Here is a 25,556-nt window from a genome sequence, read left to right on the forward strand (position 1 = left end):
TCACGGAGGGAAACCAGGGCAGGAACTCAAGCCAAAGCCATGAAGAAATTCTGCTTGCTGGGCAGAATTTGGCTTCCTTATTGGCTCATTTTCCTCCAGCTTCTTCACAGCCCAGGCCCACCTACTCAACGATAGTGCCACCTACAGTTGGCTGAGCCTTGCCGTAATCAATCAACAAAAATGACCACAGGCCACTCTGATCTGGAAACGTCCTCATTTAAGATTCCCTCGGGTAACTCTAGGTGTGTCAAGCTCACAACTGTCTAGGACACGCACCATCACAGCCTAAAACTCTTTTAGAGAAGTGGCTTTTTATCATGAAGATCAATAAAGGATAGCTTCATTTCCATTTAATTTATTCTAGTAAAAATAAAAATATTACATGTCCGAAGTTCTAGAAAGGATACAGTAGGATATTTTCATTGCTGTGTATTTTTGGAGGTATTAGGACCTCTCTGGTTCTTAAGGAGATATGGCTAGAGAAGTAGTAGGCACACTATGTGGCGCAATCTGTATCGTGGTGTAAGAGGATTTCATTCTATTGCCTCGTGAGGCAAAGTGATGTGGACTGAAAAATTCAGATTCCTCCCTGGCATTCCATATGGTTCATCCTTGTATGAGGATAGTTTTCATAAATAGAAGATTTCATCTCAGCAAGGAATTTAAAAGTCTTTCTCCTCTTGAAGGTGGTGGCCGTGTGAAAATTGAGAGTGTAAAACTGGATTTCAAGGAAAAGGCCCAAGCTAAAGTGGGCTCCCTTGACAATGCTCACCATGTACCCGGAGGAGGCAATGTGAAGGTGAGAGATCAGGCCGTGAATCATTATGTATTTGTGCAAACACATTTCTTATGAAATATTCCTTTTTCTATTTTTTCTTTTATTGGAATTAGAGTATAATAAATATAATTTTGTAATTATATCATTCCCTCTTTCCCTTTCCTTTCTCTTAATCCTTCATTCTCTTTCAAATTCAAGGCATATATGTATGTTTCCCTACATATATGTCCCTAAATGGAAGAACCTACAGCCACCACTTTAGTAACCCGTCATGCTTCCTAACTACAATCTGAAATAGCTTGCTCAAAATGGGTCTCTGCTTTAAGAGCGTGTCAGACAGGAGGGAGGGATCCTGAGCTGAATAGACACCTGATTCTTATCAGCTGCGGAATGGTCGGAGAGAGCTGGGGACTGGTGGAGAGGCCTTGGCTAATGAAGACTAATGCTTCTCTTAAACAGATTGACAGCCAAAAGTTGAACTTCAGAGAGCACGCAAAGGCCCGTGTAGACCACGGGGCTGAGATCATCACACAGTCCCCAAGCAGGTCGAGCGTGGCATCGCCTCGGCGACTCAGCAACGTCTCCTCTTCGGGAAGTATCAACCTGCTGGAGTCCCCTCAGCTTGCCACTTTGGCTGAGGATGTCACTGCCGCGCTTGCTAAGCAGGGCTTGTGAATATGTCTCCTTTAGCACGGGAGTATATTTAGGCATGAGCTCTTGGCAGGAGTGGGCTCTAAGCAGGTGTCATATTCATTCTTTACAAACCATAGATAAATAATCTCACCCCCAAACTGTAGTAATTGTTACAATTTTATATGAAAAAATGAATAGTATATGCAGAACAATGACCTGAATTCCATCCGCAACAGGAACACATGGCTTTACATGGATACAATCGGACAATTATTTTCGCTCTGCTCTGTTTTGCATGGAGTACTATTATTTTTTAAATTGCATTTTTACCTTTCATGTGCCTGAAGGCTCTCCAATTCATTCTGAAAGGCCTTGTTAAAATTCCAAGCTGCTCATTTCACTATTCTGTTTATGGTTGAAAAGATTAAAAACTGCCCATTGTCACCTATTACAGGTTAAATGAAATCAAGGAGTCTGAAGAAGTCTGGTTGCAGGAAGGAAAGAGCATGTGAGAAACACATATTTAAGGTGTGATTTTGTATAAATGGGAAGAAAGATGCAACTAAGTTATTAACATTTGGGACCTGGATGATTATATCAGAGTATGCCATCCTAATAAATTATTTAACTGAAAACTAGATGTAAAGCGTCTGCGCTGTAGTTGAAGAAGTGGTATCAAAGTGCATTCCTTAGGATGACTGCACTTTCATTAGGATGGGCTTGTGTCTGATTAGAGTGTCAGTTGATTGGCTAGATTTGTGTTCACACAATCAGTTTCACACCCCTATCCCATCTGTTTGATACAGTATTATAGATATAAATATATATATATATTTCTCTGTGGCCATTTGTGATACTTCCTCATATACTTGAATATGATACTTCTTTATTCACAGTATCTGTGTCTCCTACACCCTTTGGTGTTGCAATTTTAGGTATGTGAAAGTAGATGTTAGCAGGGTTCTCTCCCTACTTAAAAATACATTTTAAAAAGACAAACCATTTTAGCATGAAGTTGCTTTCTGTAACGACTCAGCTGTAGCCCTGTTTCAGTGCCAGAATCAAGTCTGTCCTGTGACGCTAGGAAATTTCATTTCTCTTTGCTTTCACCAACATGGAGTGTGTGCAGTGGGTCCAGTCATACATAGAAAGGCTTACAGAGTGTTGGCTCAGCAATTATGGGTTTATCACATGTTTAATCACTGAATACTTTGGTATTTATTCCTATAATCATTCATCAAACAGATTCCTCATTATTTGTTTCCTCCCCTTTCTTTTTCTTTTTTCCATTTGCTAAAGTTGAACCTATGAGTAATAATTTTGGGCATATTTCCCTGTTTTCCAACTAGTACTTGTTCATTAAATTCTCTGATAGAAGGCATTTGACTTCTTTATCCCAAGATCCCTTAATCAAAAAGGAAAACTACAACATATTGAGAACCTACCTATGTAAAACCTTTGAGACACAGATATTTAAATCCATTTTTCCAAGAATCAACACTGCAGTCTGTACAAGAACATGATATGACTATATTTATCAGTAAACATTATTTTTTCATTTTATATAAATCTAGACATCACAATTTAACTCATTTAGAAATCATATTTAATGAATAAGTTGTAGTCAATGGCCCAAATTAGGACAAACCATTATCAAACTGGGTGGACTTTTTAATATTTTATTTATTCTTTTTCTTGCTTAAGATTGGTAGACTGAATCTGAAAAATTAGCTACAAAAGGTTGGCTAGGATTTTTATGTCTATTAAGCAAATCAAGTCCTGCATATAAAGGAGATACTGAACAAGAACAGAACAGAGGGTGTAGGAGTAACTGAGAGAGAAGGCAAGATGATGCAAAAGCAAGAGACACTGGTGGCATTTTAGTGACCCATTGAGTATTATAGCCAATGGGGCAGTCATGTGGAAAACTCAACATCCACCCAAAACAGTCTTCTCAGCTAGGAGGTTCACACACACACACACACACACACACACACACACACACAAAGGATGTCTTTATTTGTAAACCGCTTATTTTTGTTCTCACTCTGGAAATGGAAGATGAGACAATGGTGTGTGAAGAACGACATTCTTACTTGTTTGGATAGTGCTAGACAAGGATTAAAGATACCTAGAAAAGAAAGTTAACAGATGGTTAGGGTTGTGAGGAAAATAATTTCAACCTCATTTATTATAAAAATTAAAGCTAAGAGAACATGTTCTAAGTATTAAAATTCAGTTATTAGAATACATGTTCAAAATAATATTGTGTAAGCACCAATGTGAACAGATTTGGCACCAAAATAATCATTTACTTCTAATGTTAATGCAGTTATAATGAATACAAGTCTTTGTTTTATATGAAATTGTGATCTTATATAAAGTTAACACAAGGGGACTGAACTTTTGAATCTAGACAGAGACAGAGAGATGCACAGGCTAAATACATTTTCTTATGGGACTATGGGATGGATCCCACTTTACCTTATCTTAAGATAATGACTCAAATTAAGCTTTTGGACACCACTTTTGTGGGGACACACACGCTGATCTAGAAAGGAAAGCTTCACAGCTCCCTTTCTAGATCTATTCATGCCAGTTTCTCTCTGGTTTTAGCCTTTGAGAACCTGTTTAAGAATACGTAAGCATCCAGAGTTCTGAAGAGTTCCAAGGCCAACTTTTGCAATGAACTCGTACGCTCTGGGTCTCCTGCAACTGAAAATTGGATGCCTTGCAACAATGCAGGAAGGATCCGAGTTGATGATGAGTTTCTAAGGCCGTGTTCACTTAGGAACAGACTCTTTCTGGAGCTGCCTGCTGAGTTCCAGCAGGATGATGGGCTGAAATCCCACCCATAGGAAATACACCTGTGTCAGTTGGTCGGAAGGGAGCTGAAAGAAGAGGTCTAGCAAACTGAAAGACAGACTGTAGTTGGCCTTCTCCACACACACAGACACACAGACACACAGACACACACACACACACACACACACACACACACACACACACACGTGGTGTAGAAGAGAGGTCTGCAGACATAGGGAGCACCTCATCAGTAGTAGTTAAGAAATAATCTAAATGTGAACATTCTGACCTAGCTGCATTTATAGCTTTTCTCTTATTTTTCATGCCACAGGAAGGAAAAGAAATGACTTGTGTTAGAAGTAGAAAAGAAAAGTAGATTAATCAGTTGGAGATGCAATTCCAGGCGTTTCTTCAAAGACTGATGTGCTAACATCAACACTGATGTTTCTGTTTTTACAACTAGAATTTCAGCCTGACCATGTAGGTCGAGGCCACGTCCCTCTGTAGGAAAAAGATTTTTTTCAAACTCTAAAAGAATGCCAATCATGAAAGTCCACTTCAACTTTAGCAAAAAGGGAAAAAAAATAAAAAAAAAATAAAAAGTATACTCTGTATGCTAGGATCCCAAGGTTCCAACACATCACTACAAATCTGTGGGGGTTCTTTCTTCTGATAATTCTAGAGCCTGTTACCATAGAAAGGAATTTCTTCAATGGCTGGTTGTAGTTAGTTCATGTTTTTCAATCAATTTGCAAATGTATTTGTTGCTGTATAGTGATTGTTTTGCAAAATAAAATTGCTTGTCACCTAAGTACAAATTTCAGATTTTTTTTAAAAATTGTTTCTTTATCTCTGGAGGGGAAAGCAAGTGTGTGTGTGTGTGTGTGTGTGTGTGTGTGTGTGTGTGTGTGTGTGTGTGTGTTGTGATATGTATATGTATATAGCATTTGAGTCAAAGAAAAACTGAGATTAAAAGAAAAGGTCACAATAATCTCTCAGATTCCTGGTATGTGTTCAGTCCATATAAAAGGCAATTCTACATTGCCTGATCTAGTTGATAAACAAATGGTTTTCTGTTTTTTAGTGCTGGGCATCACTTCAGGGCAGTGTGCACATCCAGGAAATATTCTAGCACTGTGGTAAATCTCCAGTAGAAATGCAGGTTTCTATTCTAAGAAAATAGCATGAGTGAGGCCCAGGTCTTGTAAAAAGTCCTAGAAAATTAGCATCTGAAAAAGTAAGTTGACAAAGAAAAACCTGATTCCCCATCCCAAACCCAACTAAACTGGGTCCCTTTCAGTGGCACTCCAGGGCTTGTTGTAATTCTAAAATGCACACTCACCCCCAAATGGAGATTTAAGATAAGATTTATCATCCGTTATGAAAGCTTGACCTTAGTTTAGGCCTGTCCCACTAGCTCTGATAAATTAACCAGTTTCTATTCATCTGCATTTTGCCACGTGACTCTTTACCTCTCCTCAGTATTGGGTATCCCACTTGCTCCGGGTCTCCTTGACAAAATCTGCCCAGCTCAGATTCTTCCCCAGTTCCTCTCTAAACCAATTAGAAGGTGCCCCAGGCAGATGAGACAAAACAGAGACTGTTTCACAGTGTACTAAAAGATTATCCCACAACACCTGTGTTATGTAAATGAGCTAAAAAAAAAAAACCCTCTGCTAAGGTGATTTAAGCACCAGTCTGGTGCAGTGGTGCCCTTGGCTGCTCAGCTCTATCTCCTGGAGATGCCGTCTCCCTTAGAAGTACATCTGTAATTAAATCCTTTCATTGTGCTTCTCACTATCAACCCTTCTTTGTTACACCACAAAAGAACCTGGAACTCACAATGGGTGTCCACTGAACCCCAATATCAGCCGACATCACTATCAGGATGCTGTCTGATACCAGTACTAGAAATTTAAAATGGCTTAAAATAGGTTCAATTTTTTTGGTTCAATTAAATATTTAGACAGGTCATTTGCCTGCTGTGTTCACTTTTCCTGGGGTACACAGAGATCATCTAGTCATCCCGGGTGTACTCCAATGACAGACCCAAGTCTATGATTTCACCAAAGTCTAGTGTGGTGAGACAAATTAGTTTATTGCGCTTTCTTTCTGAGCACGGGTCAGAGGTTACGTAAACAAGCGTGAGTGATTGCACAAAAAGCAGGGCCCACCCCATCATGGATGCTGACCTCATAGAAACTACACCAAAAAGTCTCATTTTTAACTTTATTTTTAGTATACTCCAACATCTTCTAAGAACACTTGTATCTGGAGAAGGGAGCAATAGCATCCCAGGAAAAGCTCTCCTCACCCTCCTTGGTGAGGGTCAATACTGCCAGTTCCATAGATCTAGCTACCATTGATTAGTTCTGCTCTAGCTGACATGGCTAAGGGTCGAGGTCCTAGAAAGGCATCCAATTATGATGGGAGGAAAAGAAGCATACACTACTGTCTCAGGCATGTCTGGGTCCAGACACCCCATAGGGTGGTCTCTTTTCCCAGATCTGGATCCAGCCATTCAAAGACATCATCAGGATATTTTCATTTTCCACTTTTAGTTCTGCTTACTCTGTTGTTGCCTTTCATCTCAATCAGGACCCCTTTCCATGGCAGACACCAGAAACACCAGACTCCACAACCTTTCTGCTGAAAGACCCCTGGAGTGGGGAGACTCTCACTCAAGTCTCAGGATAACACGACCCCCCCCCCCCAGTAACTCATGAGAGACCGTCCTTGTTGAAATCACATGAGGTTTATCTGACAGGACAGGAACCAGTGCACTGGGGCCCAGACTCATAACCCACGCAGAGGAGGAGTTCGACCTCAAGTAACTGGGAGAAGGGGTTTTTAAGGGAAGAAACCACAACCCAGTAACCAAAGGAGGTAGGGAGGGCATCATTGACAATTCCAAAAATACCAGTGATAATCACAAGGGGTAACCCCCTGTTTCTCAATATTATTCTCAAGATTATAATCTAACTTTATCTTCAGCTAGTTCCTGAAACAGAGTCACTGAACCTAGATTTTTGGCTCTATTTTTCCTGCTAGAGGAGTCTGGCTTTATCCAGGTCTTTCACTGCCCACAAATGCCACTCTAAAAATCATGGAACTGATCTGGATCTATGCCCAGTTATGTCATAAACTTTGGTCAAAAAAACAAATCCATTATAGGCTTTGGTATTTTTCATCACATCCAGAGCTCCCAGTAGCTGTCAGTAGCATTCAGGCAAAATGCTCAGCCACCCCAGGCGTTAGCACTTCCGGGACTTACAGCCATGCATGCAGCATTGGTGTTCAGGCAAACTGCCTGGTTTTAAGACCTATGTAACCTACGTGCAACGTGGTATCATAATCCGTGCATGATGAAGCTACATGAGCTCCTGTGTGTGCATGTACTAGCAGCCTTTAAAAGCAGGCTGCCCACTCCCACTCCACCCTCCTCTCTGTTCAAATTGTTTTCACACAGGCCTGTGCACTACCACCTTGTCCCCTCCCCCTCCCTATTTGGTTGTGTATGTCATAATCCGTTCTTGTGCCCGGAATTATTGACAGGAGCTTGGGGTGTAGGAATGAGGAACTCGGGGGTACAAGAATGCCTTCATCTGAGGATTCACGAGTTTAGTGTGGAAGCATAATGCTTCACCATAGTTAACCCAGGCCGCCACAAAACATAACCACACCATCCACTTGACCAAGTTAAAACGTAGACCTACACCTTTAGGCCTGGTTTGGGGCTATGGGATCAGGACACACATCCCTGAAGTTTTCTCTAGAAGAGTTAAGAAGCAGTTTGTGCTACAGCTTAACAGCTCATAGTTTTTGGTTCCTGACTCCGTCCAGCCTCCCTGTCACCTATGTCCAATTCCTGCCACTATGCTTAAAGACAAGAATCTGCTGAATCCTCTCACATCACGATTATCCCGAAGGTATGCTAAGACAGAACTGCTGCCTCTGGTGTCATTTAGAGATATGTGGTAGGGTGATGCTGCTGGTAAAATAAACACCTTTGTACTGGACGTTTGGAGCACTAACTTGACTAAGACCAACTTCCATCCATACAGTCTCCAGCCACACAGCTTCCTCCCTTTATGTAACAGTGCAGATTTAGTGCAATCTGGTCAAAATCATTAGGGTGCTCTTTAATGGTTTTTCTCTGTTCTAGGTATAAGACCCAGGTCCTTATGTATGTTCAGTAAGTACTCTACCTCTGAGTTACATATTCAGGCCTTGGAGCTCTGAGAGGGGCCTCATTGCACTTTGAACTGCTAATTCTCCTGCCTCTGGGGTGCTATCACATTCAGCTCTGACATATATATATACATACATATATACATAAACACACACACATATACTTTAGGTTACACCCATGTTGCCCTTCAAAGAGTCTTTTAAAATGAAGGAGGTTAAGACATTTTGTCCAGTTCCATGAATCATAATGAAGCTGAGTCCCTTTTTGTTGGCAAGGCAAAGATGATTCTACTTAACGAGAAGAGACTAGAGATCTGTGTCGTGGGCGATAGGATTAAAGTCTGTGTAGCTTACAGAGAAAGGCACCTCCTTCCATCCACCAATTGGCACTTTGAGTATGGTGGCCCAAATCATTCATATCTTGAAAACTGTCAACACTTCACAATCTAATTACCCACAATTGTTTCAATTCGCTGAGGACTTTGTCAGTTTCTCTTAAACATGCTGAAGTATTAGAGACACGCTTTTTCAAAAGCACACTACCCACTCCCTCAAGCTGAAGTGATGGAATGATGTGATTTATTTTGTCTGCACAGCGTTTTCAAACTCAAGAAACTCTCTGTTTCTCTCTCTCTCTCTCTCTCTCTCTCTCTCTCACACACACACACACACACACACACACAGAGAGAGAGAGAGAGAGAGAGAGAGAGAGAGAGAGAGAGATTTGGACCTCAAACCTGCACCTTTAGTCTGATTGCATAACCTGAATCAGGCCATGTATTCCTGCAGGCTTACATTGGATAGAGAATTAAGAAGTAGTTTGTGCTATTAAGTAAAAACTCACAATTTATGGTAACTGGCTTTATCATGCTCCCTGTCATGGATGTTATGCTAAACTAAATCATGTAATGTGAGACCTTTCACTACTTATAAAAGGCAGACTTCTGTTTGGGTCCAAGACTCCTCAAGGGTGCTGGGGGATGTGGTCTAGATTTGAAAGTCACTGTCTGAAGAGACTCCTCGTCTCCTGCTGCCTGCCATCCGTCTCAGGGTGGCTCATTCATTCTCTCTCTCTCTCTCTCTCTCTCTCTCTCTCTCTCTCTCTCTCTCAGCAAAGCTTCTCTACAGTCTTTAAAAGGAACCTCATCCCTCCTTTGTTTTCAGGATCCCATTATGTTTTGGTTCTCTATATGTTGTAATGTTTCTATGCAACCCAGTTTAGCCCACTGTGAAGCTCAATCATGGCCTTGGGTTTTACTTACTAAAGGGAAAAGAAGGAACCTTGTTGAAGCGTGTGTTAGCTTCTTTGTGGACCAGCTGCTGTGGTGATCTTCTTATATCTACTGTCGAGGATCAGCCTCGACAAAAATGCCTCTTACCAGGGTAGGGGCATGGAGATTTTAGAAATACAAGAATATAAAGACACATAAAAAATGTGTCAAGTGAATATACTATTTTATATCAGAAACCATAGAAAGTATTGGGAGGGCATTCCAGTGACTGAAATCCTGAAGTCACCCCTCCTGTTTACTTTTCCACAGCTTTTATACCCAATGTAAATGGCGGGGGGTAACAAAGGGTAACAAAGAACTTTATTAACATGATACAAAGGATAACTCACACAGGTAATCACTTTTTCACTCTGAGACATCAAATCATTAGCATCCTGTTGTCTAGGTAGCAAAGCTGCTCTAGGTCACATCCTGAAGACCGCCCCTCCCCAGGTGACCTCATAGTTATGGAAGAAGGAGCAGAAGTACATTTGACTATCCTAACCACCTGTCAGGATGGTATGGAATTATCTTAATTTCAAAAGAACCAAGCAGTCACATCCTGAGTTGGAACATGCAGATATGCTTGTCATTCTCCAAAATCACTGACAGTCAGACAAGGTGGAAATGATTGCATTTCTCAGGCTTCACCTATGACACATTTTGTTATTCTTTACAGACTAAAATTAACTGTATGTATATACATTTAATAGGACTCTATAGAATTAAAATAGGCATTAACCAAGAAGAAAACTTCTTGATAAATGTCATTTTCTTGGCAAGGAGGGGGTCAGAAAAATAGAACAAGTTAAAATGATTAGGAAAACATTCTAAGACAACTTCCAAAGTAGTTATGTTATGGTTTAAATAAAATGGTGAGTAGCTGCAGTGAGCAGCAGGCCATGAAGGGCAGCGGATCCCAGGCAGGGAACTGCATGCCAGGTAAGAGACCTCTGCGGGGGCAGTCAGTCCCATGAGGAGCCGCAGCTGCAGTGGGTGAGAGACAGAGATAAGTAGACACACCATGCAGAGAAGGTGGGTATTTATTTAGTGGGATATGGAGGGGAAAGGGAAAGGAGGAAAGAAAAGAAAGGAGAGGAGTAGAGAGAGAAGCAGAGAGAGAAAAAGAAACAGAGAGAGAGAGAGAGAGAGAGAGAGAGAGAGAGAGAGAATGAGGAGAAGTGGGAAGAAGGGAGAAAGATGGAAGCTGCCTCTCTCTTCAGGAGAGACAGAAAGGAAGGAACTTAGGCTGGAAGTGGAAGGAAGATCTTCTTACCTCAGCAGATGGTGGGGAGTGGATGGAGCTTGTCTCTTAAGGGACAGGACAGACCATTACATTCCCATCTTTTTTATAATAAAAAGGCAGGAGGTTAGGTACAACAGGTTAAAGAAATTGGGATGGCAGATTCTCAAGACTGCTTTCTGCTTATTTGTGGGTGTTGTCTTGGGAGGAACCTGAGAAAGCTGGGTGCTGGCCCCAATCTGGCATAGCTGGTCAAAGACCTAAAGAAGGTCACATCCTGGGGTAGCTGGTCTCTTTGCTCCTGTCCAGTGTTTGTGGTATGGAAATTTCTGCTGTCTCATACACCAGTTTAAGGTATTGGCAGAACAGGAGACAAAGTTAAATTTAGGGAAAAACAAATATGAAGGACCAAGGAATTGAGAAGGGTATATCTGACCTGTTTAAGGTAGATCCTTCAATTTGGCTCCCTGGAACTCACAAGAAATTTTTGGGTTTGTGAACCCAAAACAGTAGCATATTTATAGCAGAATGACTGTGGCAGATACTTTTGCAAAATGAAAGTATCTTTAAAACTATAAAAGGCAGTGTTAGAGAGAAATTTGATAGCATGCACTTTTCCTCACATCTTTATAACTTGCAGGTACACACCTTAATAACTTATATTCGTATTTTGCTGAAATTTGTTTGGTGAGGTTGTCCTTTTAAACTGACAAAACCTCTTGGCTATCAAACTGCATCAGAGATCTTTGAGAAGTAAATTTTTACTTGAGTAATTGATTAAAAAAATGACAGAGAACTTACTTGGTTGGCACCTAGAGCTAGTCTTCAGTGTCCGCTATGGTCGCTGAGAGTCGTATTTGCTTTTTGCTGTTTAATGCAGGGCCTTCCAGGCTCCAGAAGATCCTGTGGGCTAAAAAATCTGTAGTAAAACAAGCGTACCTTGATCTGAGCAACTAGGCTGTGGATTCAGCGATTCTGTCCACTGTCTGGAGATCTTAAATTTAGATTTTCGCCTAGTGGTCAGCGCTTGACAGTTGGAACAAATTGTGGATGGACATGTTTTATGCCCATTTGTCTTCTGTCTTCTTTGGAGGAAATAGAGTACTGCTGCTAGGAGCCAACCTGTCTCTTTTTGTTATAAAGTTTTTTTAATCATTAAGCATTTAAATGCCATATTTCCCAGATCTCTGAGCAATTGAGAGCTGTTTAATGGGTATAGACAAGTTATAGAATCTGCCTGGAGAGTTGGGCTCAAGCTTGACTGTACTGGCTCTCAGCAGGTAAGATTTACACTTGTAAAAAGGCAAAAAGGAGAAAAAACTGCTTGCAATAGAAGGTTAACAGCAGAACTGACAATAGTAGAGAACAGTTTAATATATTTTAAATTAGGGTTGAATTAAATATAGCATATTTTGGTAAGAGACTTAAAAGTACATACCAATTTAAAACGTGAAACTTATTGCTTTGTAGTCTGGAATGAGATATAATGGGCAGACAATTATAACATTTAACAGTAATCATAGGTGCATTTATGTTACATGTATTCACACACACACACACACACACAGAGTGAACAGGAATTGGATGGAGTGAATGCTCTTGGTGGGCCCTACCAAAGGCATACTACTGCGTAAAACACACATTCAACAGAGTCAGCACCAGGTGACCAGACAAGGAATACCTCAGTAATGATGGCGGAACATGGTCACCTGATCCCAGTCAAAATGGCAGCTGTCATGTGTTGTATAGAGAAGCCATGTTTTTTGAGCTGCGAGAGTTTTAAACATAATAACAAGAGAGAAATAGAGGCATGGCCCACCCTGTGGCTGAGCTGCTACGCCACAAGCCACAGTGGGTAGTAAATGCTGGAATTGAAAATAGCTGCCTCGCATATCCGCTGATCTTGTCAGTTTCCGCAGGACCAGTCGTAATGGTGGCAGGGTTAGTCTGAGGAAAAGCAGAGCAGGTAAAACACCAGCAGAGCATTCACAAGTGGGTGACTGATAGTTTGAGGGTTTATACCATAGCTGAAAACATGAAAACATCACAAGTCCTATAGGAGGACATCTCCTCTCTACAGGCGGGGTGTTAACGAAACACAACACTGCAAAGCCTGTAGGAAAACTTCTCTTCTCTACGGGTGGGTTGTTGAAGCCTGGCTGGCTCTGGTCTGGGCAACTTGGAAGCCAGAGAGGCAAGGAAAAGGAAAAGGAAAAGGAAAAGGAAAAGGAAAAGGGAAAGGGAAAGGGAAAGGGAAAGGGAAAAAGGGAAAAAGGGAAAGGGAAAAAGGGAAAGGGGAAGGGGAAGGGGAAAGGGGAAAGGGGAAAGGGGAAAGGAAAGGAAAGGAAAGGAAAGGAAAGGAAAGGAAAGGAAAGGAAAGGAAAGGAAAGGAAAGGAAAGGAAAGGAAAGGAAAGGAAAGGAAAGGAAAAGAAAAATCTGAGGGACCCCAAGACCAAATCAAATGCAGTGTGTGCATTTGTGTGTGTGCAATGGTAGTAGGAGGACCAACCCGGTTAGTCCAGTCACGTTTTTTAGCTATGGGAAGCAACCAGAGATAAATGTCAGTGAAGGGCTCAACAGTAGCCATGAAGGCTGTGGTTGGAGGCTGGAAAAGGAAAATTCACCACCAAAGCCATTGGTGTGCAGAGAGGTTGGCGGTTAGGCAGATAGAATGCAGAGGTGTTGTAAAGAAACCTGGTTCCAGAGTCCAGGGTTCCACGTGTCCTCAGCTGGCCTGCTTGCAGGCTGAAGGGGATGTGGTGAGAGCCTAGCCGAGTCACAAGCACCAAATGTTATGGTTTAAGTAAAACAGTGCTCTTCCCCCAAGTGACTGCAGCGGGCAGTGGGCCACGGGGGGGGGGGGGGCAGCAGGTCACAAGGGGCAGTGGATCCCAGGCAGGGAGCCGCAGGGTGGGTGAGAGACCTCGATGAGGCAACAAGAGCTGTAGCTGCAGTGGGTGAGAGACAGAGACAATAACTGAAGGCATCTCATTGTCAAGCAAGACCTGACAGAAATTATTGTAAGGCAACTCACATCTGTACAGTTGCCAAAAAGAAAAAAAAAAAAAAAGGTGGTGGAGGGGAGAAAGTGCTGGTAGGAAGAAAATCAAAGCACCCAGGCAAAATACTATGGCCAGGTTAATGAGAGCTACGTTCAACTCAGGATGGCCTTCAGCAACAAGAACCCTTTTCTCCCTTACTAGTGACTGCCATTGGCCACTCCTCAGGTTAGTGACAAAAGTGTTGTACAATGACTAAGCCTCATGGGGTGACTTTGGGTTACTGAATGCATAAGGTAAAACCTTTTACAGTCCTTATTGGAATTGTCCCTGTTTTACCCCATGAAATCCCAGTTGTTCTAGCCATTAACAATATTGATGCTATACTTAGAGATGACACAAGGCAACCTTTTAACAAATTTTAATGACTAAGAGTTTTATAATTCTTAACATCCCTATTTTATAGATGAGAAAACTGGGTGAAAAGGGGGTTGTTTAAAATTTATTAGAATGCTTAAGTATAGAGCCAAGAAGTATAAAATAAGCTTAAATTAATTAATGAATTGATCTAATCATATATTTTAATCAACCACTACTGTCTTTTAAAAAAATATATGCTTGCTGTTACTTCAGCATATGATGAAATAGGAAAGTTCTCTATCAGTTATATGAAAACAAATCATTTTGCTAAAATAAATGCCAGACATCTAGAATGGTGAGAAACTGTAGAATTCTATATAATTCTCTGTGGAAGCCTTGCTCATTAGAGGCATCATTTAATAAGTAGTATCTGTATCAAACAAAGATCAGCCTTTCTGAAGGCTCAACAACTTAATTTGTAAGTTATTAGGAAAACTGAGTGAAGTATTGATGACAGTCCATATCATTTGACAAGTAAATTTTTTTTGGTTTTTCGAGGCAAGTAAAATCTTTAACTCATAGATTTGAGAAGAGTAGGGGATTTTCTTTTTTTGTTTCTAATTTTTAAAATATGTATTTTTGAGATATAAATAATAATGTATAATTAAAATTAAAAAATATAATTGAGCATAATTATATCATTTCTCCCTTTTCTCCCTTTGAAACTTCCCATGACCCCCCATCCTTGATCTTTTTCAAACTCACAACCTCTTTTCTTTTTGACCTATATGCATAAATACAAATAAATACACATGTATATGTGTGTATGTATTCCTAAATACATAAGTACAACCTGCTCAGTCTGAATAATGTTACTTGCAGGTATGTTTTCAGGGGGACAATTTGGTGTTGTGTAACTAATTGGTACACCCTTCCCTGGGGAAAAATATTTCTCTTATTCTTAGCATGCCTTATTTACCTGCAGTTCTTTCTTCATGAGCTTTCCACGTCCATGCTAGCATGTCTGTTGGCATCATCCTTGTTTGAGAGGACCCATAGGTATGGGTCCATTCTATCCTGACTAAAGGTCACTTCTGCTCTCTAAAGGTTATTGTCAACAGGTGTGACTAATATCCAGACCTGGTATTTTAGGTATTAAGAAGTAGATCTGTTTCTACCTCAAACAAAAGTATAAAGATCCAAGTAGGTTCCTACTCCCCTAGGGAGATAACTTGGATTCTACACAGAGACTGGTTTTCCTACAGAATGTTTGTGTCTAAGGTGTGACCATTACTTGTCTTGTTCAGGGAACAGAATGTTTAACTAAGAATGTAGCCCATAATCCTTCAACTGGTCTGTTCATTCTTTGTATCATGTAAATATAGCCCTTTTTAAAAAATCTTATTTCTACCTTTTGAGGTCCTGTTATTTAAGCAAATGGAAATTAAGCATGGGAGATTTCAGTATTCACTGGAACTCCCTCCCAATACTATCCTATGTTTCTGTTTCTTATTTCTCCTATATCTATGTTCCTTTTGCCTAATAATTCTAATCCTCATGTGTCTATCCTGGAATGTATGAACTAGTTGCAGATAGGAGCCAGGCAGAAGTCACCCCAGAAAGGTGGCTTATGACACTTGTTCAAGTCTTATTTAAACAACCATGATGATGAGATTTTATACGCGTATCTTCTGGCTGTAGATGGAGTTTTCTTGCTCTTCAGCCACTCTCAAGTAAACACTCAGAGGCTTGATATTAGTTGCAAATGTTTGATTAATAGCTGAGGCTTGTTACTACCTAACTCTTACAGTTAAATTAACCCATATTTCTTATCTATACTTTGCCACGTGGCTCGTAGTTTGTTACCTCATTTTCTACAGGTCATGCTTCCTCAGCAGCTAGCTGGCTGGTGTCTCCCAACTTCACCCTTCTCATCATTCTCCTCGTTTGGTTGTTCTGCCTAATTAGAGTTCCTAATTATAGTCCTCTCAGTCTTTCTATTTCCATAAAATTAACTTATATGACAATGTACTAGTGACCAAGTATTTCAACATCATACTTGCCTTCGGTATCATAGAGCTGTCTTAGAAGCTATAATTTTATTTTTCTAATGTCACACTACGACATTTATTTTCTTGGGAGTTTATTACAAGTCTATCATGCCAGTTTAATTCGTATGAAAAATAAGGATCCACAGCTCACAGTATTAAATATAAATGTGTGAATATATTATATATAATATATATATATATTAGATAGCCTTTTTGACTTTTGAATATTCCTAAACAAAAATTTTCTGATTATATTAACATCAGGATATGAAGACACTTGCTTTTGTTTCCAGATCTGTAAACATTCTATCAAGAAGCCCTCTGCTGACTCAAGCTGAAGACTTGGAAAGACCCATGACTTTCAAATCACTTTCAGATAATAATGCTGTTACCATAGAGAGTCTTACCAAGAGTCTCAGATATTAAAATCTGGTGATAAAATAATAAAACTTGAAGTCTGCTGGTTTAAAACAGACCCCATGGACTTGGCAGCTTGCTTTACATTTGGGGTATTCTTCTCTGTGGATTCAGTTTTTTTTTTTTTCAGCCACCAGTGCTAAAAACTTAGAGAGTAATGACAGGCCACATTTAGAGACTGGCATTCTGTGCCTACTACAGATTAAATGATCTTTTCTCTTTCCCACTGGACACCCAATGGCTCCACTCAGCCTCATTCTGCTGAGTCGCAAGGGAACACTTCTGTGCAGTCCTCTATGATCTTCATAGACTTGTCAGCCTAACAACTCTAAACCTGGAGGAGCTCCTATCTCAGCAGGGTCCTTAACCCTAAGTCTCAAGCCACCAACCTACTCCTGAGTAGCCAATTTCTGCACCAATCTAATGTCTTCCAATATCTTTGTCTTGCAACCTTCAAATGGGCCTCACTTGAAGATTCTTTAATCAGTTCTTTGAGTGTGTTCATTAACCTATGACTAAGAAGCTAGCTAGTGCTCCCTCACCTAATCAGAAAATATAACTCACAAGCAACACTGAATTGTGGGGTCCAGGGCAGCCTGGCCACACATGTGGGACCCAAGCTGTACAGTTGCCATTGCAGGCAGCTCCAGGTTGCAGGAAAAGTCAAAAGCTGGCACCACCCAGGAACAGACCCTCCAAAGCAAATCACTTTTCACCAGGACACCCCTAGGCAAATGTCAGCCAATCAGGGGTCCTGAACCTTAGAAATCCCTTACCCCTACATTTGCTATTATAAAACCCAACCCTCTCCTATCATTCCAATATGTTGGACACTCAGAGAGTCTGAGTTTGCAAACTCATGTAAGAATAAAGGCTCGTTGCTTTTGCATTCAGGATTTGGTCTCTTAGTTATTTTTTTTTGGGGGGGGGGACTCTGTGATCTGGGCATAAAAGAATTTCGGCCCCCAAACTCCTTATCAATCTTCCCACATCAAACTATACTTTTTTAAATTGATTTTTATTGAGCTCTACATTTTTCTCTGCTCCCCTCCCCTTCAACCCTCACCCAAGGTCCCTACTCAGTAGATCTTGTCTTTTTCTACTTCCCATGTATATTAGATGCATGTATATCTCTCTTAGGGTCCTCATTGTTGTCTAGGTTCTCTGGGATTGTGATTTGTGGGCTGGTTTGTCACTTATGAGTGAGTACATGTGATAATTGTCTTTCTGGGTCTGGGTTACCTCACTCAAAATGATGTTTTATAGCTCCATCCATTTGCCTACAAAAATTCAAGATGTCGTTATTTTTTTCTGCTGTGTAGTATTTCATTGTGTAAATGTACAACATTTTCCTTATTCATTCTTCAATCGAAGGCATTTAGGTTGTTTCCAGGTTCTGGCTATGACAAACAAAGCTGCTATGAACATAGTTGAGCACATGTCCTTGTGGCATGGTTGATTATCTTTTGGATATATACCCAGAAGTGATATTACTGGGTCTTGAGGAAGGTTGTCTTCTAATTTTCTGAGAAATAGCCACACTGATATCCAAAGTACCAGCTTACATTCCCACCAGCAATTCAGGAGTGTTCCCTTTACCCCATAACCTCTTCAGCATAAGTTGTCATCAGTGTTTTTCATCTTGGCCATTCTTACAGGTGTAAGATGGAATCTCAGAGTTGTTCTGATTTGCATTTTTCTGATGACTAAGGATGTTGAGCATTTTCTTAAGTGTCTTTCAGACATTCTAATTCCTCTGTTGCGAGTTCTCTGTCTAGGTCTGTACTCCATTTTTTATTGGATTATTTGTGCTTTTAATGACCAATTTCTTGAGTTCTTTATTTATTTTGGAGATCAGACCTCTGTCTGATGTGAGTTAGTGAAGATCTTTTCCCATTCTGTAGGATATCGCTTTGTCTTGTTGACCATGTCCTTTGCTTTACAGAAGCTTTTCAGTTTCAGGAGGTTCCATTTATTAATTGTCAAACTATACTCTTGGTCATCAATGTGTGTCCTTTGACTGATGAGATAAATTCTTGAAGTTAATTTCATTGTTAATTTATATACCACATAAGGGGCCAATTTTCACATTGTCTCAGTCATTGCTCTATTGCTGTGAAGAGATATCATGACCAAGGCAACTCTTATAAAAGAAAACAGGGGCTGGCTTACAGTTTCAGAGGTTTAGTCCATTATCATCAGGGCAGGAATGATGGCAGCATGCAGACATGGTGCTGGAGTAGGGACTGAGAGCTACATCCTGATCTGTAGGCCAAGAGAGAAAGGAAGAGAGGTGTGGGGGGTTGGGGTTTAGATTGGTCTGGCATGGTCTTTTTTGTGACCTGATACCAATTATCTCAGCCACTTTTTAGTTTCTCAAGCCCAAAGAATATAATTCTAATTTGTTGTCTTTTTTTGTGCTTTTGGATAATCTCCTAATGTATGTACCGTTTTGAATAGAGAGTGGATAAAGGTCATAAACACTGAATGCCACTGCATTGCCTTCTAGAGCCCAAGAGGCATTCAGGGACAAGTGAAAGAAACATTCTCCAGAACTAATCAGAGTTCTGGATAAACTGAAGTCCACATTTACACAAAGGCCCAGCAGGAAACGGGGAAATGATGGACGGACAATGAGACAGAAGAGGACTTATAAAGCAAAGACAAAAAGTCATGAATAAAAGGACACATTCTGAGCATGAAGTCACCTGAAATTTACATGAATTTAGGAAAACAGAGCTGAGAGACAGCATTCAATATTGTAACATATTCTGAAGCTGATATAGTACTCTACAAGCTAGAGTGGTTACTAAAGGTTTTTGATGATTAGGAAGAGCATTAGATCATAATTTTAGAATATCAATTTTAGCAACAATGTGAAGAATTGATCAAGAGCATTGGTTTGTGTTGAGGAATGTAAAGATGACTAAAGCTTGGTCTGTGAAAATGAATGACAGTCAAGTTCAGATGCAAAGAACAAGATGAGGATGCTTTTGAAATAAAAATGATAAAACCTAGGATATGAGCTGGTTAACATGGAAGAAGAAGAATGAATGAGGCTTAAAATTGAGTAATTTGGGGACCTTGGGTGAGGGTTGAAGTGGGGATGGGAGAGACAGGGAAAAGAACAGAGAAAAATAAAAATCAATAAAAAAAACCTAAATAATCAAATAGATAACAATTGTTAACTCAAATGAACTATGTGGAAAAAGAAGAAGTTGTGTTCATGGAAAATCCATCAGAAAACACTAATTCTCATCCTTGAACGAGGTAGAATGCTAACCGCAGGTAGCTGCATGATATCAGCACCATCTGTAAGGTCCCATACAGGGAATCAATGCTCAAGGACTGGCTTGGCCCAGTCATCTCTAACCTGGCCTTACTATTAATAATGGCCACCAGTAGAACTAACCTTCAAATCAGGGGGAAAACTTCTTGGTTGGAGAACTATACAAAGTAAGAAATGACAGCAGCAACACCACCCATCCCTCACAATGAGCTATTGCTTTCTCCAAGTTTAGGCACTGTCTCTTCAGGGTGGGTCCAGTCGACCATAAATGTGTTGGTGACTAAACCACATGAATTGTCTGCTCTGAGTCTCCATAGTTTTTGCTTTAAAGAAACAGATGCTGAATTTAAAACCTCTTACAACTGGATCTTCATTGGACAACTGTAACTGTGATTCATTGTTTTGTTTTGACTCTGGTTTGGTTAGTTGACATAGGGTTTCACCATGTAGCCCAGGCTAGACTCAAACTCAAATCAATCATCTTGTCTTGGCCTTCCAAGTACTAGGATTATAGGCATATGACACAGTGTCCTCTTTCTGGGCCAGTTATGTCTGAGGCTGGGAGAGGGTGTTTTTTTTTTCTAACTTTCCTACCTTTCTCTTCATGTTAACTCATTACAAATAAGATTTCTTGGTTCCATTTCCTTTGGTTTACAGGTAAAACAGCTGGTCATTGAAGATGTAATATTCAAGCCATAGTTGGAATGAAATCATTAACTTCACAATATCATAGGGCTTAACTTTTTATCTATCATTTCCTTATTTAACAAGGTCAATAATCTCTCAGAGAACTTTGGGAAATTCCTAACACATAAATGATGGCATTCCTAGGGAATGGATGAGTTTATGCAAGCTTTATTCAAAAAAGAAAGAAAAAAAAACCGTTGAGAGTGAGATGAACACAGACCACAGGGGGTCGATACTGTACAATCTGCAGTGTGCAGGACGTGAGATATGAGGCTGACTGAGCTGTAGGACAAAGTGCACAGTGACTTTGCAGAATTGTCAGTGGTGAAGACAGAGCAAGACGACTGGGCTGCGCGTCTTCATTTCACTTATCTGTAACCGAGGCAAATTATACACGCGGGTTCTTTGCCGTGGAGTGTTTTCTGCACCTCTGAAAGGGCAGCCTAAAATGTTTCCCACCCATACCTGGGTAACCTTGATGTAAATGCTTTCTTCTTGCAAAGTCTCTCATGCAAGGGACATGGTATCTGTCAGCACCGCCGGGGGAAAAACACTGGAGCATCTCTATGCTTTCAACTCTCACCCTGTCCTGCCAATCATGATTGGTGAACCCAGTTTCCTTCTGCATCTTCAGCACGTTAGTTATGGGCTGACATGGGACTGCTACCTCAGACTCTAGCTTTAACGAAAAGTGACTGGACTTATTTGATTGTATAACACGTGCAAATGAAATTTTCCAAGAGTCTGACCGGACCTTAGTAAGCAATGAAGCCAAATCCACTCAATTAAGTTGGGGGACAGGCGGTGTTAAAGGAAGTGTCAAATCTCCTTCGTTCCTGATTTGCATGCCTGCTTAGGGTCCATTCTCTATCCACAGAAATGGTCACACTAATTCTTGTTCTAGTCTTTTAGTTCTTCAGAGTAATTTGTGATTCTCTGATGAAAATTACTGAGTTTTCTCATTTATACATTGTAAAGGTAGAGCAAGATGAGCTGATAGATTTCAGGGTCAGTCTGGAAAACTGAATATTTAATTTATGGGTATTTCTTTTCCAAATAGACTTCAATGAATTATACTATCATTGAATCATTTGTATTTGTCTTAAAATTATTTCTATTTTAATCCTGTGTTTCCATATGGATGTGTGGTCATTTACTATAAATAACATTCATTTCAAGGTATGCAGATTCTAAAATTAAATTAGTTTCTATTTTATTGGTTAGTGAAATGTTTCTGTCAGCTCAGCTTTGAAAGAAGAGGGGCTGAGCTTGCAGGCTAGCCCTTAGCTCTTGCAGAGAATTCATTATTCTTTCCTATAATATTTCTTGGGTGCTAAGGCAATAGCATTCAATTCAAGAAGCCCACTCATAACCTTGCAGTCTATGAAAATCAGGAAAAGTCCAGCTGGAGGCAGACAATTTACTTTCACTTTAGGAGGAAATATTCCATTAATAGTAAAACAAAAATCAAGCACCGGTTAATAGTAGCTCCCACCTGTAATTCCAGCACTAGGGTGGCAGAAATATGAAGATCACAGCAGGTTCAAGCCAGCTGCGACTAAAAAGTGAATTCCAGAATAACCTGGGCTTCAAAGTGAGACCCTGTCTTAAAAATTGTACTTATGAACATTCCTAGGAGTTACTGAGTTAAAGATATTCATATTTATGAGAATTTCTTGTACCTATAGCTGCATCATTTCTGAAAACAAGATGCTAGCTTTCATACCCACAATATAAAAAGCTCTGCCCCACATGGATTTTTAATCAACTTTTACATTTGTTTTTGTCAATGTTTTACATTTTAATTTAAATAGGTCTCATAACAATTGATTAAAATTAAATTAAATTAAAATGTAAGGGATTAACAAAAAAGAGTTGAGGCAAACGATGTGTCCTAGTTACTTTCCTGTCGCTGTGGTAGATATCTTTACTGAAAAACAACTTAGGAGAGGAATGGGTTCATTTGGCCTAGTAGTTATAGCCCAGCATCGAGAAAAGTCAAGGAAGGGAATCAAGGTAGAAGTGTAGAGAAACACTGCATACTGGCTTGCTCCCATGACTTGCTCAGCCTGCTTTCTTACACCACCCAGGACCACCTGCCAGGAATAGCACAGCCCAGAGTAGATTAGACTGCTTACATACATTAACCATTGAGAGAATGCCTACCACGTGCTCACAGGTCAATCCAATGGAGGCTATTCCTCAACTGAGGTCACCTTTCAATTGTGAAACTATCTGTGATACAGATTCAATCACAGATCTACACAATTATTTTCTAAGAAGTCAAAGAGTATGTACTGTAGCTACACTACTGTAGGCTGAAGATCTGCCACACACAGCCTCTCTGTTTACTCATTTCCCGTGTCATGATATAAAGTAGAAACAGACAACACATGAATAAATGAGTGTGGCTGTACTCCAATTTCAGCTGACTTGTGGGAACTGAAATCTAAAGTTCATATAATATTTCCATTTCTAAATGTAGTTCTTTTTTTAAAAAAAAATTTCCTAATGAGACAAAGAATCTGATTTACCCTGACTTTGGTAAACTAGGGCCTGCTTTGGATAGGATTTGGATAGATATGTTATATGGGCCCTGCTCCTGTATCTCATGGGCAAAGGAAGAGGAAGAGCAAAGCTGAGAGCCAGGCCACCGAGGGGCACCAGTACTCTCAGCTTGAGGAAAGCGTCCCATCTTTTGCAGTACAAAATGGCTTCATGCCCTGCCCTTCAGCTTGATGTCCATACAGAATTAAGTAAATTAGCTTCTTTTGATATCAGATTTTGCTCATCTGTAATGAAGCTGGAATCATCCAGACAGTACCAGTAATTCACACAAAGCCACTAACAGCTGATATTCTTTGGTGTTTTTGACAATTCACAATCAAATATCGCGCTGGAATGTTGGACACATGGATGAAAAGGCACAGACCAGCAGACATTTACTACGATGTGGTATTTTGCCTTTGCCTCACAATTAACCTGACACTCTGGTACCTTGATGTGATTATTCCTTTACATCCACCGGTGCTTTAGAGTGAGCGAACAGCTTCCATATTGGATTGATTTAGTCATTAACACAATCCTGTAAGGTACATGTATATTCCTTCCATATTTGACTCAGAAGAGTGGTGGTGGGGCCTAATTTACCAACGTTGTGCACAATATGGCACATGAAGAGAAAAGCCCTAAGTTGAGCACGAGTCCTTCCTGCAAATCCAGGCTTCTTTTGTCTATACCCAGACAGTCGGCACCATATTTGAAAAGACTAAACAACTGCCTTTTCTGATGCCCCCTATCCTGGGGCTGCCATTGAATGCTGGATCTCCTGGTGGTTGAAAGTGAATCCTCCCCCACAACGTAGCTCTTGCTCCTGTTGATAATCATGGCTTACACCATGGCTTTTGGTTCTCTAGCTCCTTCACAGCCAGTGTTGCTAAAGACCCTGTGGGTCAACAGCAATCATGGAGACCGACTGATAGAGAAACGCAGACCTGCAGAATGCAACTGACTTGTAGAACAGGATCAGAGCTGCACCTGGGGTCCCTGTCATGCATGGTTCTCACCAAGAGTTTTATCATCAGGATGAGAGCACAACTTTCCTATCTAGACAGTTCATCTTTTCACAATGCCATTGTTAATTCGCCTTTTCTTCTTCTCCCTATAAAATAAACTCCAAGTAAAACACTCTGATTGACTCATTGAACATTATTCTCCCAGTACAAAAATCTAAAGACCTGTGCAGGACCAGGGAATCTAGGACAAGGGAAATGGAAGTAAATATATTCACATATAAGATTGTGAGAAATTTTAAAAAAAAACCCGCACTTAAATTTAAAATTCCAAAACTAGGTATACATGTAAGTATTGAGCATATTTTAAAAACATTAATAAGTTAGACAAACCAAATTTTGTTTTGTTTGGAATAATATTTTTATTAATTCTTCAAGAAGTTTATATATTTTGATATTGAACTTATTCCCACCGTACCTCTACTTTCTTTCTAATATGTGTCAGAAATCTAATATGTACCAAAAATATTATAAAATTTGTATTATTTCATGATCAAATGTTGGTTAAAGGCTAGAAGATAAAAATGAATAAACTATGTTTCTTTGTTGGGGGCATCAGTTTTTATGCTCTTATGAGTAACAAATTTTTGCTTTCTCAGTTTATCTTTCTTCTTATAATATTTAGTATTGTTTATTTTGTTATAATCTATACCATGTTTTCATACTAAAATAAATAAAGTTAGATAATTGTTTTATGTCTTCAATACATTCATCACTTTGTCCTGTGCATTTATTTTAGAGTCAGTTGGATTATGGCTTTGCATCTTACTTGCACATTTAAACTACCTGCAAAGCTTTATAGAAACTTCTAAATTTTTGCCCTTCTCATTGAAGAGTTCAGATGCTCAAGGATAATCCTTCTCTATTAATGTCCTTTACGGTTCCTTCTCAAAGTATGAGTCTAGGATTGAGAACCACTAGTTGTTTTTTAAATTACCCAAATGTATTCTAGAGACCCATTTAATCAGATCAGTAACGGTGTGGTTCATGACATGATAAATTAAGGGCTATTGATCCGGGCACTCTATACTCAAGACTAAGAAGCAAGAATAGACATTCACAGTGGGGATTAGGAATGTTTGTATGATCTTGGTTTTATCAGAAATAGTGATTGTGCTAAAGTAAAAAAACAAAAAAACAAAACAAAAAAAACCTGTTTCCAAACTGTTCTTTATACTTGCAATGTTTGCGAATGAAACTCACTTTATTACTGTAACTTTTTTTATATTTATTTATTTTGATTTTTTTCAAGACAGGGT

General features: G+C 39.8%; 1 protein-coding gene across 16 annotated transcripts in view; it reads left to right on the plus strand.

Annotated features, from left to right (window-relative positions):
* The window catches only part of Map2 (microtubule associated protein 2), a 269,527-nt gene extending 264,488 nt beyond the window's left edge, over positions 1-5,039 (plus strand). For all 16 annotated transcript variants that reach the window (XM_085698855.2, XM_085698845.2, XM_048459086.3 and 13 more), the window contains 2 exons: positions 687-799; positions 1,238-5,039. In XM_085698855.2, the coding sequence (XP_085554981.2) occupies positions 687-799; positions 1,238-1,453 (329 nt within the window). In that variant the 3' untranslated portion in view covers positions 1,454-5,039. The remainder of the gene's footprint in view (positions 1-686; positions 800-1,237) is intronic.
* Positions 5,040-25,556: the final 20,517 nt, after the last annotated feature.

Source organism: Myodes glareolus, chromosome 1, assembly GCF_982192425.1.
Source record: "Myodes glareolus chromosome 1, mMyoGla1.1, whole genome shotgun sequence".
NCBI lineage: Eukaryota > Metazoa > Chordata > Mammalia > Rodentia > Cricetidae > Myodes > Myodes glareolus.